The sequence below is a fragment of the Thalassophryne amazonica genome, chromosome 14, assembly GCF_902500255.1.
Source record: "Thalassophryne amazonica chromosome 14, fThaAma1.1, whole genome shotgun sequence".
Taxonomy (NCBI): Eukaryota; Metazoa; Chordata; class Actinopteri; order Batrachoidiformes; family Batrachoididae; genus Thalassophryne; species Thalassophryne amazonica.
The window spans coordinates 95,645,003-95,658,103 of record NC_047116.1 but is presented as its reverse complement, the minus strand read 5'-3'; the positions used below and the strand labels follow the sequence as shown (position 1 = coordinate 95,658,103).

At 43.3% G+C, this 13,101-nt stretch overlaps 1 protein-coding gene across 1 annotated transcript in view; it reads left to right on the top strand.

The window, feature by feature from the left end:
- hecw2a (HECT, C2 and WW domain containing E3 ubiquitin protein ligase 2a) overlaps positions 1–13,101 on the top strand; it is a 109,877-nt gene that overhangs the window by 59,855 nt on the left and 36,921 nt on the right. The window contains 1 exon segment of the mRNA XM_034186849.1: positions 9,629–9,781. Within this exon segment, the coding sequence (XP_034042740.1) occupies positions 9,629–9,781 (153 nt within the window).

Below are 13,101 nucleotides of genomic sequence, written 5' to 3'. Positions count from 1 at the left end.
CCGTTCCACTGCCCCATTTGATTGAGGGTGATAAACACACCCAAACTTCTGTTTGATACCCAATTGTTTGAATGTTTCTTGTGTAACCTTGGCTACAAAAGCCCTACCGTTGTCAGATGAGATAGTATCTGGAATGCCAAATCTTGGAAAGACATCTCGGCACAAGAATTTGGCTACCGTTTTATGGTCTTGATTTGCAGAGGCTACTGCCTCAATCCATCGGCTGAATCTGCATATCACTACCAAAACATATCTCATTCGTTTAACTCGATTTTCAGCTCCCATGTCTATGAAATCCATCATAAGATGTCTGAATGGCCCATCAGGGACCGGAATGTGGGCTAAAGGGGCTGTGAATGATTTCCGGACATTGTACTGTGCACATACCTCACACTCATTCAACAAACGGTCCACTGTTGCTGCCATATATGGTGACCACCAGACAGCTTTTAGTTTGTTCATAATTTGGACTCGCGAACAATGATCGGGTCCGCTGGCCCCTGACTGCGTGTCTCAATAGCGCCTCGTTTAACCCACATTCGTTTTTCTTCTCCACTGGCCCTACTTTGAGCCACTATCAGTGCGTCAAGTGAAACCAGTGGGGCACAATCTTGGATGGTTAGCAGGGGAAACATATTTTCTCCTTGTGCTCCTTTGCGCGCTGCGTCATCTGCTAGGTTGTTACCTTGAGCTATGATGTTATTATTCTTTTGATGACCTGCACATTTAATGATGGCTACCTCAGATGGTAATTGGAGAGCTTGTAACAGTTGGGAAATCGCTTCTCCATGAGTGACAGGGGTGCCATCTGCTCTCAGGAATCCCCTTTGTTTCCAAATGTTTGCATGTACATGACATACGCCATAAGCGTAGGCTGAGTCTGTGTAGATATTAACACGTTGATCTTTAGCTATCTGGCAAGCCATAGTTAAGGCTTTGATTTCTGCCAGTTGGGCTGAACAAGGCTGATCAATTCCTTGGGACTCCAGTAATTCAAAGGTCTCGCCATCCGTGTTTAGTTTAACAATCCCCATACCCGCATGCAATCCCGCGGCATCCCGAAAGCATGAGCCATCCACGAACAGGGTTAGATCTGCATCTATGGCGTGATTATACAAATGTTCTCTGGCTCTCAAAAATTTCTCTGTCTCTGCCACACAGTTATGTGGAGTACCATCTAACGGTGTGGTCAATTTGGTGGCGGGATTCACCGTGTGACAACGTTGTATTGTTATTTCTGGAGCGGACAACACAACTTCATATCCAGTGCGTCTAGCTTGTGTTAAGACAAAACGTTGACTGGTTAGCAGGGCATGTAACTGATGCGACGTGTACAACGTTACTGCATGTCCCATGATTATGGATGATGCTTTTTGAAATGCAAAGGCAGCTGCTGCTAGACCCTGATAGCATGGTGGCAATCCTGTTTCAATGTTGTCAAGCTTTGTACTATAATAGGCCAATGGTTGTTTTCCTTCATTTGTTTCCTGCATTAGTACAGCACATGCATATCCAGCTTTTTCAGTAACATACAAATGGAAAGGTTTCCCATAATCTGGGTTACCTAACGCGGGAGCAGATTGCATGTCTGTTTTTAGGGCCTCAAAAGCTCCCGTTGCCTGATCTGTCCAGACGAGGAGAGCTGCATTGCTTGTTTGCCCCACTGCTCTGATCATGGCACGCAAAGGTGCAGTTTTTATAGCATAATCACAAATCCACGGCCGACTGTACCCTGCCATCCCAAGGAATGAAAGCATCTGTCCCACTGTTTGGGGTTTGGGAGCCTTGATTATAGCCTCCACTTGGCTTGGGGCTATACATCGCGTGGTCCCACACAACTGTCTTCCCAAGTATTCTACTTGTTGTTTGCAGAACTGCAATTTGTCCTTACTTACTTTATGACCTCCATCTGCCAATGCATGCAATACAATTAATGAATCTTTTTCACACTGTTCTTGAGTCTCTGATGCAATAAGGAGATCATCCATATATTGCACCAATGTACTGGGTATGTCAAGGTGTTGTAAATCTTCAGCCAGGACTTTGTTAAAGATGGCTGGGGACAGGTTCAGTCCCTGAGGTAGCCGTGTATACGTTAGCTGTTGTCCCAGAAATGTGAATGCAAACAAATGTTGTGAGTCTGGGTGCACAGGCACACTGAAATAGGCTGAACACAGATCAATTACTGTGTACCATTTTGCTCCAGCAGGGATGCTTGATAGTATAGTATGCGGATCAGGTACTATAGGTGCATCCATTTCTATTATTGCATTGATAGGACGCAGATCATGTACCAGCCGATACTCTTTGGTATTGTTTTTAGGGATAGGATAGATAGGAGTATTGCATGGGCTTGCAGTTTTTATTAGAACTCCAGCTGCCATTAGTCCCTTAATTACTGGTTTTATGCCTTCAATAGCCTGAGGTTTTAATGGATACTGCCTTTGGTGAGGCAGTTTTGCTCCCGGTTTTACTTTTATTTTTACTGGTAAGGCTGTTTTTACTAGTCCTACATCCGTTTTGCTTTTGGACCACACCACTGATGGTATTTGCTCTAACAATTTCTCTTGTTGGGCCGATAACACCATCTGTCCCTCTGGTCTAGGATTGAGCTCCACTTTTTGAGCTATAGCCTCATCATTTACTTTTAAATTAATTCGTATAAACTGCTGGTCTTTTGACAGATGTACTTGTGGACTTTCCATGTTTTGCCATTCTTCAACTTCTGAGGCTGTCTTTACCATTGGACCTAGGTCATGGGATTCGTACTTTTCTGAGACTAAAAGGGTCACATGAGGCATGGCATTCGGCACTTGATACCATTGTTGTTCAGCTGAAGTTAGCTTGACAGAAGCTGCGGCCCCTTGGGGGCCTAAATAAATTTCTGTGGTGGTTATGTGAAACAGCCGTTGATTCATCAATGCATCCCAGCAGCATGCATAGTCAGTTTGTTCTTGTTTGGCATCGAACATCAGGGTGACATGTAAAGGTAAACTAGGTGTATATACTGCTTCATAGTGTTGTTCGGCCCAGGGCTTCCATTTTTCCCATTGCAGTTGAAGATTTGAATTTTCTGGTTGTAACTTCAGCCAGTATACCATGGGTTGCACAGGTCGGACCTTGTTTTCCATGTCCATAAGCACCATAATGTTGGCGAGTGCTTCGTCAGGAAAGTGTATTTGCAGTCCTTGATGGGTACACACTATCTGGGTTTGTAGCTTACATAAAATGTCTCTTCCCAGCAAATTCACAGGTGTATTTTGTGAGTATAACAGGGGTGCTTCAATTGTTTTTCCTGCAATCGTTACAGGAAGTGGGCGTGTAAAAGGTATTATTTGAGTTTTCCCAGAGAAGCTGATGGTCTTAATTACAGACCCAGAGAGGGGGAGATGAGCGCCCATTTTCCCTATGCAAGAGTATGTTGCCCCTGTATCCACCATGAAAGGGAAATCTCTGTTTTGTATATTAACAGTGACGGTTGGCTCTTCCTTAGGTATCATCGAAATAGCCAATGCCACCGTTTCCCCCTCTGTCTTCTCTAGGCCTCCCTATTGCCAATAGGCAGAGGGTCCAACCCAAGGTCGGGCCGGACAATTTCTCATTCGATGTCCAGGTTGTCCACAGCTCCAACACTCATTAGAGGGTTGATCCCCTATTGGGGGTGTTGGTCCCATAGGCGGTCCCGCTTGACTGTTCCTGGGAGCTGAGTTCTGGAATCTGCTTCCAAATGAAGGTTGGCGAGATCCTCTTCGCCACCCTCCTCTTTGACCTTGAAAGTTCCGTGACTCTCCTCTCCACCCATGACTGTAGGTGGGTCCATTTCCGGGTGTGCCAGTGCTATGGTAGTGATAGTGATGCTCCACTGGTGCTGAGACTTCTCCTGCAGCAGTGCTCCCTGCTGCTCCTTGGGGGCTCTGTGTGGCTGTTACCACAGGTGCCTGTAAGGTGGCAGCAGTGTTTGCCGTAGGGCCTGTGCTTGCCGACTCAGAAGGAACAGGGGTCATCATTGGTGCCTGGGTCTTTGTTTTTTCTTTCTTGACTTTGGTTAGCTCTCCCAACTGCATCTGCACCAATTTTTTCGTCAGGGATTTTGCTGCATCTTCTTCTTTTTGTTTTTCTTTCTTGTAGATTTCAAGATGGTGACAAATATGCTCAGAGTATAAAGCCCAATTCATTTTTGATAGTCCCACAACTCCATCTAGGGCTTTCTGAACCTCATCTGGTAGAGCCTTTTTTACAGTTATTTTAAACAGGATTTCAGTTGCTGGAGAATGGTTCCATGCATTTCCTGTTTCCTCCGCCCATCTCTTCTGGAATCGGTGCAGGAACTTCTTTGGGCACTCTTCAGGTGTCCACTCCTCATCATCCAATTTAGAGGGATCCAAGACCTCAGGGTACTTTCTTCTCAGTCCTTCCCACATGGAGTTTCTATAGCGATTAAAGGGGACTTCATCATGTTGATTTGTGCCCATCATTTGTGTTAGTCCAACCTTTCCTGCTAATTCTTCAGTGTCATGTTTTCCCATGACATGCATTAGCAAGGCTTTTATGTCACCTAAAGACAAGGTTACCCCTGCAGTGCCTTCTTCTAAGGCAGTTATCCATCTCCCAGCTCCTTGGGTGATGTCTGGCAGTCTGTTGGCCAGCCCCACCATGTCTGTCCAGCTCCATGGGGTATACACATGATGACCATTTCTAACCACCAATGGGCATATGAGGTCTTCGTCCTCCTCTTCTTCTGTGCGGACTCCATACTGTCTTCCAGATCGAGTGCGACTGACTGGTTCCAGGCAGTCCATCCAGTCGGTTATATTCTGTTCTAAAGCCGCTATGTCTTTGGCTACACATTGTTGTCTTTGCCTGAGTCGGGCCTCTTTTGCAGTCTCAATGATGATCTCACCAGAAATTTTTCGGGTGGGTGGCTCTATAATGTGATTCCCTTGATTGGGCGTCGATTGTTGTAATATTCTTCTTTCCTCGGCGTCCCTATGTCTTTGTATTCTTTCCTTCGCTAGCCAAAGTTGCTCAGCTAGTTCTTCATTATCTCTTCTGGCCAGATCCAGTGTGTCACAGAAGCTCTTGTGCCACTCTTCGGAGTCTCTATAGCCTGTGAAGGTCCAGTCGGCTGACTTATGGTGGGAGGGGACGGTTTTCAGTGGACCTCGATGTGCAGGCGGAGCCTTCAGGTCTCTCTCTTTATCCTCGTCTGCCTCCGTGTCACTGTTATTTGTGGCCCCCCCTGCTGGTCGTGGTGTGCGACCACTTACTTTCGGACTTGGAGACCTTGTATGATCCATTTGACAGACTGAGGACCTGTCTCCTTGTGGCTCTCGAGCTTTTAGTGTCAGTGTGAATTTGCCCTCCACATCCATGCCTTGGTCCTCTTCACGAGTTCCTAATACAAATTGTCCAGCTGTCTTCCCCATATCATGACGTTTATATGGGGGTGGCTCTGCTTCCCAGCTCGGTGCACTGGCTTTAGTCTCTTTGGATCTTTCCTCTGTCATTTTTTCTCTTTTCTGCTGTAGCCTCTGTGCTTCCTGCTTGAACAAGGCCAAAACTTCTTTTTCTTCAGTGCGTTTTTTGTTGTTTTTTACGTTCTTCTGCTGATCTTTAATTTCTTTTTTCTGTATTTCTACCGCAACTGCTTCACACATCACCGGATCAAATGATCCCACCAAAGGCCATTGCCTGCCCCCATGTGACCTTTTGTGCCACTTTCTCATACATTGGTTGGCCTTAGTGCGTTTTCCTGGATATTTTCTTAGTACTAAGTCTAGCGGGGTACTTTCCCGACCTTGACCTTGAGAGTTACCCATGTAACCCTGACAAACGCTATGTGAGGTGTTTCTATGGTGTTCTGGTAGTCCCTCAGGGGCTGTCCTGATCCAGACCAATAACTTGCTGGCTGTAACACCTGTTTTGTATTTTAAACCCTTAAAAGGATTAAATTTCCAACTGCTATGCCCGTCTTCTTTTTCTTTAACTAAATATGAAAATTTACCTGTTTCCCACCGAACCTTCCTTGGGACCACAGTCAGAGTCAACCTAGGAAACAGTTCTTCACCTGGATCGGTTGGTAGTGTTACTAAATGATTTAATGGTATGCTAAGTTCTTTATTAGGGTCAGCACAAAGCAGCTCCAGCCACGGGGTTAAACCCTGATGCCACAGACGTCTTATCAGCAGCTCCCAATTAATTAGAGGGAATTGTTCTTTCTTTTGCTTCAGATTGATTACCTTAGTAATCTGCCATAATTTCTGATTGATCTCTTGTTCGTCCTGCCAATGTTCTGCTCCTACCCTGTCAAAATAGGTCCTTTCCAGCCAAAAATGTGTCCTGATTCCCTGGGTTTCGATGTCTCCGTCAGTAAAGTAATGTTCTGGGAGTATTATTTCATCATCACTTAAGTCTCCCATCAAAGACTGTCCCAAGCATTGATCAGTCTGTCAGCTTTTTCACTATAATCTAAGCTTTAACTCTTTTGATTTATAACCAACTTTATTTATTTAATCCTCTTACAACCCTAACACCTCCTAATGTCTTTGCTCCCGACTTTCTATTTCCCTTCTAATTTTTATTTTATTTTATTTTTTTTTTAACTTTCTGCTTCTCGTCTTTTTCTGCTATCTTTGTTTATTAGTTTTCTCTCTTTGAAATAATATCTACCTTCTCTGTATTTACATAGCACTCTTCTCCTGTCTTTTTCTTCACTGCCTCTGTTTCACACTTTCCTCTCTGCCTGTCATGCACCTCCCAAGTCCTCCTGTTGGGTCTAAATACCTCCCCCTCGTACTCTTTCACATTAATCTTGTATGTCAGCCAGCCTGCAAGTTCTCACAGCTTTACACAGATTACTCTCCACTCTCCCACACACCAATCTTCAAAAGCTTTATACACAAAAATTATTAAAAACAACTTTCTATATATCTCTATCTAGACTTCTGCCACTTTTCACTCCGCGGCTTTAAACAACCTTTTTATTCACTTAACACCAATGTGTTCTGTTTAAGCATGTATCTCTTCTTCACGTTAGACAGCTTCTCCGGCGCTGTCAGCAACTTCATATATTACTTTTTTAAAGCCCTCTTTGAGCGTACAATATTTCATTTACTTCTACGCCTTACCGCGCCTCGCGTGTGTATCCTGTGCTTAATATATTATTTTTCACCAGCTCCTTTCTGAGCATACAATATTTCATTTACTTCTACGCCTTACCGCGCCTCGTGTGCGTATCCTGTGCTTACTATATTATTTTCACAAGCTCCTTTCTGAGCATACAATATTTCATTTACTTCTACGCCTTACCGCGCCTCGCGTGCGTATCCTGTGCTTTTCTGCACTTTCTTCTACCTTTTTTCTTCACTTACTGAGCTCCTCGTGAGCTTAATGTGCCTTTGCACTGAAAATACTCTCTTTTTCTTTTCTTATAAAAAACTCATATTACTGTGTACTTAATTACTTATTCTTCTCCCACGCCCCACAAGCGTGTATCTGGTGCCTTACTGCACTATTTTCTGCTTCATTAATTCTCATGTATTCTGCACTAACTCTTCATTTATTTATTTATTTTTTTTTTATAGTTTTTCTCTTTTCTTAAAAAATGACGTCCTTTATTGAGCTCTTTTACTTACTGTCAGCGGTGCCACTTTGCACTTTCCTCTTTAAATCTCTTTATCATGTACGGTATTTCTACTGCGCCCCCTCAGGCGCTTATCTTGTGCTTTCTCTGCACGTATTCTCTTGTTAAACTCTTTTTTCTCACTTATTTCACTTCAGTCTCTGTTAAACTCTTTAAATAACCTTGTATTACCTTGTATCTATTTGTCAGTATACTCCCCTAAATTAACCCCTACAGCGCATGCTATCAGCCGGCACGTTAGTAACGAATTTCAACACCAATTATTCCCCAAGCATCCAGGTTAGTTCTCCACGCACTCTTTCCGCACCAGAGTTCATGAACATTCCTGACCTTTCACTCACATAGACATTCTTTTTCCCGGGAACACACACACCTTCTGAGCATTTTATCTACAAGGCCTGATAATTTTCAATCTTATCTTTTTTTAGTCTCTTATCAATTTTCTTAGTCCAGGTTCTTTTGGGTAAGAGGCAATTAAAAAATATCACCTGTCAACTTGGGCGGAAATCCCGACTCACTCCTCCAGATCGTGCAGAAATTATAAAAGGTTTCTGCTTACCTTTTAGTCGTGATCACTGTTATTTACGGTCTGGAGGGATGAGCTGGACTGCCCCAGGCTGCCGGAATGCCCCTGGACCCTCCTGAAGCTGGCTCGCCAAGTTCTGTCGCGGCTCGTCTTTTTGGTCTTCTCAGGATGTCGTCTTTTAGATAACACAAACTAATTGCAAGTGATATGCTAGAAAGAGGACACAACACTTTAGAATAATTCAGCCTTAAGCAAGATAAAATGCACAGAGTTTTTAAGTTTATTTAAGCCTTCGACACAAAGCTTAGACAAACTGAGTCCTCTAGAGAGACTGAATATGACAACCGCGCTCGTCTATTTATTGGAGACCCGCGGGCATCGCTCCTCCTTCGACTTTTTTATTTATTTCATTCCCAAGACATGGTTTTCTATTGGAAGCGTCCTCTAGTGAACCCTAAGCAGGTGTTAGGCCATTATTTCAATGTGACAAACGCTCCCATTAAAACATGAAGGATTTACAACTGATTTTTTTAAAAGACCTTCAGCCACAGGTGCAGCTGGCCTGAGGCCCCCTCCGCACGTGGCCTCAGCCACACGTGCAGCTGGCCTGAGGCCCCTGCACGTGGCCTGCGGGAAAGCACCTAAGAGGCCTTGGAAAGCCCCTGACAGACTAAATGACTAATAGAGCCCTTTTTTTGGGTTGAACACCTGCTAGTTCAACCAGAGGACATACAGTTCGGATCAGGACACTTGATAGTTCATCACAGTTCAAATATGGACCTAAAAATTCTTCTACACGTGGCTCAAAAAAGGTTGAAAGTCACAGATCCAGGGCACTGATTGGCCAGTCTGCTCTGTGTACGCCTGAACTTGTAGATCTCAGAAGCTAATCAGAGTCTGTCCTGGTTTGTTTTTTGTATGGGAGACCTCTTCAGAAGACCAGGGGCTGTACGTGTTTCTCCAGGTAAAAAACTGAAGTCGTGTCAGGAAGGCCTTCCAGTGTAAAACTTCTGCCAAATCCCAATGTGGATCTGTGCTGGGTAACCTGTGATAACCCTGAACAAACGGGGGCAGCCAAAAGACCAACAACCACTGCCATCTAGGGCACTGAAAAAAACACCAAATACTTCATGAGGCCTCATGTAGCCATCACTAGTGGCAGACACAGCTGTGTGGTACCGCGTAAGGAAAACAAAGTTTCTTTTGATATGGGTCTGATGGATCAGCATTCAGAAGATTTGAATGAACCTCATTATGTGCACTTTTAAATGAGTGAGTTACAAGATGATAGTATTTATTGTTTTGGAGTTATGTTCACTGACTATACTACAGTTTGTAAGGTACATGTTGTCTCCAAAGCCTGGGAACAGTTAAATTGACATTAAACTAGTTGAGCCGTGTATGCTGAAGGACTGCGTTAAATATATGCATGAATGTATGTTGCACTTTATGTATTGCAGGCTTGACTACAGTGGGCCGTCCAGAGAGTTCTTCTTCCTGGTGTCCAGAGAACTGTTCAACCCGTATTATGGCCTGTTTGAATATTCAGCCAATGACACATACACGGTCCAGATTAGCCCAATGTCTGCCTTTGTAGACAACCACCATGAATGGTGAGATCATGATTATTTTTATTATTTGTCCTTTTTTGTCTTGTCATTTGATGTGTCTGCTCAGTCTTATGTTGCTGGGCAATTCCTGAACCCATCACTGTTTGTGTGCCAATTTTGGTGGACATTTGAGTAAGAAAAAAAAAATCAAAATATTGACCTTTGATTGCAGTGGCATTGACCTTTGTCAAAACAAGGCATTTATAAGGGAAATGCTTTGGTTGGCCATCAGCCACGTATGAAGTGTATCAAATTATAGTGTGATTCCCTGGTTTGGAACCAGATGAGGATGGAGATTAATGTCGTACTGCTCCACTCAGCCTCTGTACTACAGGCTTCAGCACTTTTCACACACGATGATTTACACTCATATTTGAACCTTCTGGGTTTTAATTTATTGGCACTATCCTCAGTGGAAGCTGAGCTTCAGGTGACTTTATCCGTCATGTGTCTTCTACAAGGTTTTGTGTCAGAATTCTGCTGAAGTTGTACTATGAGGACTCACAATGATTATGAATCAGTCCAAAAAGGATTTAATATAATTTTACTGTCTTTGTGTCCTGTGAGAGTAAACCCTTCTTGTCTTGATTTGAAGAATTATTTGCAGGTATTGTTTTTGTTCTGACTCAAGTATTCACCTGCATTGTAACAAATATCTGATTTAATTTCCAGGACCCTGCTGTGCCAGTAGCTTGTCCACCTACAGCCTTACTGATCTGTCACTATGCAGTGCACCTACTGCAACATACAACATACAAAAGATCACACTGTTAAATTGCAGCATGCAGCTGTGGTTACCAGGCTACAGTACGGTACTTACACACACACAAAAACAAAAACTGTGAAACGCATCAAGGTAGGCCTTGTACCTGGGATATTTAATTTGGGAGGTGCACTAATTGTGTGCACCACCATGCACTGTGCAGTGCACTAATGTACTGGTCAATGGAACACAATGCATGGTGTTGCACAGTTAGTGCACTTACCTCTCCCCAAAAAATATGCCTGGTTCAATGCTGGCCATGTCCTAATCTACTTATACTTATACAGGTGGAGTTGTTAAAGTCAGATCATCCTGTGGTGACCCACTGAAAACACCAAAAGCTCAATGAAATCTCATTGATTTTTTTTTTTTTTTTTAATACAGAATCACTACTTTCTGGAGTATAAGTGGTGTGTGTGTATATACAACCCCTGGCAAAAATGATGGAATCACCGGCCTCGGAGGATGTTCATTCAGTTGTTTAATTTTGTAGAAAAAAAGCAGATCACAGACATGACACAAAACTAAAGTCATTTCAAATGGCAACTTTCTGGCTTTAAGAAATACTATAAGAAATCAAGAAAAAAAAATTGTGGCAGTCAGTAACGGTTACTTTTTTAGACCAAGCAGAGGAAAAAAATATGGAATCACTCAATTCTGAGGAATAAATTATGGAATCATGAAAAACAAAAGAACGCTCCAACACATCACTAGTATTTTGTTGCACCACCTCTGGCTTTTATAACAGCTTGCAGTCTCTGAGGCATGGACTTAATGAGTGACAAACAGTACTCTTCATCATTCTGGCTCCAACTTTCTCTGATTGCTGTTGCCAGATCAGCTTTGCAGGTTGGAGCCTTGTCATGGACCATTTTCTTCAACTTCCACCAAAGATTTTCAATTGGATTAAGATCTGGACTATTTGCAGGCCATGACATTGACCCTATGTGTCTTTTTGCAAGGAATGTTTCACAGTTTTTGCTCTATGGCAAGATGCATTATCATGTTGAAAAATGATTTCATCATCCCCAAACATCATTTCAATTGATGGGATAAGAAAAGTGTCCTAAATATCTGTTGTGTGTTGGGGGGTTTGGCTGGATGTTTTTGTGTTGTTTTCTTTTCTTTGCTCTCCAGGTGGTATGCAAACTGGTTTTTGTCTGTGGAGAAGGTGCTGGCAGAAGAGTCCTTCACCCTCATCAGCATTATTAGCTGCACCTGTGGAGGATGTTCACGTGTAAACTTAGACTTTCAGCTGAAGCAGATAATGAGATGGCGTTCTGCATTTAAGCCATGAGTGGTTCAAGCAGAATTGCCGGGAACTCGACCTTGTGACGTTCGTTTGTGAGACGCTGAGGACCGCGCCAGGGTTTGACACATCGTGCCTGTGAAGGAGGATGGGTGAGGGACACATGCTGTCAGCACACATCAGAGGTGATTATTGTCTGAATGATCGTTAATAGTAATTTGTCATTTTGTTACGCAGTATAGTTGAACATTGATGAGAATTGTGCAATTTGCTTCTCACTGCCGTGGCATGCGGACTGATGATCCTCCACCTGTTGTGAGAAGCTGCTCATTTACATAAAGCTTAAATTCAGACCTGAATGTGTTGCTGATAGTGTGTGCCTCTCAGGGATGTTTGCTGTAGCTCTGTTGACTTACCTCACCTTTTCCATCCTTCACAGAGTCAGTTTGTCGTGTCCACCTGGGGGGTGTTTGGCGGTGAATCTGAGTCCAGAAGCGCCGAGGCTGCGATCCTTTTGGGCGCTGGAGAGCGCGCCGTCCTTCACTCCGCCAGACAAACTAAATATTTATGTTGTACACTAATTATTGCACTACAGGGGGAATTAAAATCGTTTTGTTTGTGGAACCGCTTTCTGGTTATTTAGCGCTGGGTTCGGTCAGACGTTGGTCCGCTCCTCAACCTGCGTCTGCACATAACAATATCAATGTAAACTTGTGCATTTATTGATGATGTAATGACAGCCATCTCCCCAGTGCCTTTACCTGACATGCAGCCCCATATCATCAGTGACTGTGGAAATTTACGTTCTCTTCAGGCAGTCATCTTTATAAATCTCATTGGAACGGCACCAAACAAACGTTCCAGCATCATCACCTTGCCCAATGCAGATTCCAGATTCATCACTGAATATGACTTTCATCCAGTCATCCACAGTCCACGATTGCTTTTCCTTAGCCCATTGTAACCTTGTTTTTTTCTGTTTAGGTGTTAATGATGGCTTTTCGTTTAGCTTTTCTGTATGTAAATCATTCGTTCCTCATTTGTTTTGTTGTGCATTTTCGATTTTTGAGACATATTGCTTTAAGTTTTCTGTCTTGACGCTTTGATGTCTTCCTTGGTCTACCAGTATGTTTGCCTTTAACAACCTTCCCATGTTGTTTCTATTTGGTCCAGAGTTTAGACACAGCTGACTGTGAACAACCAACATCTTTTGCAACATTGCGTGATGATTTACCCTCTTTTAAGAGTTTGATAATCCTCTCCTTTGTTTTAATTGACATCTCTTGTGTTGGAGCCATGATTCATGTCAGT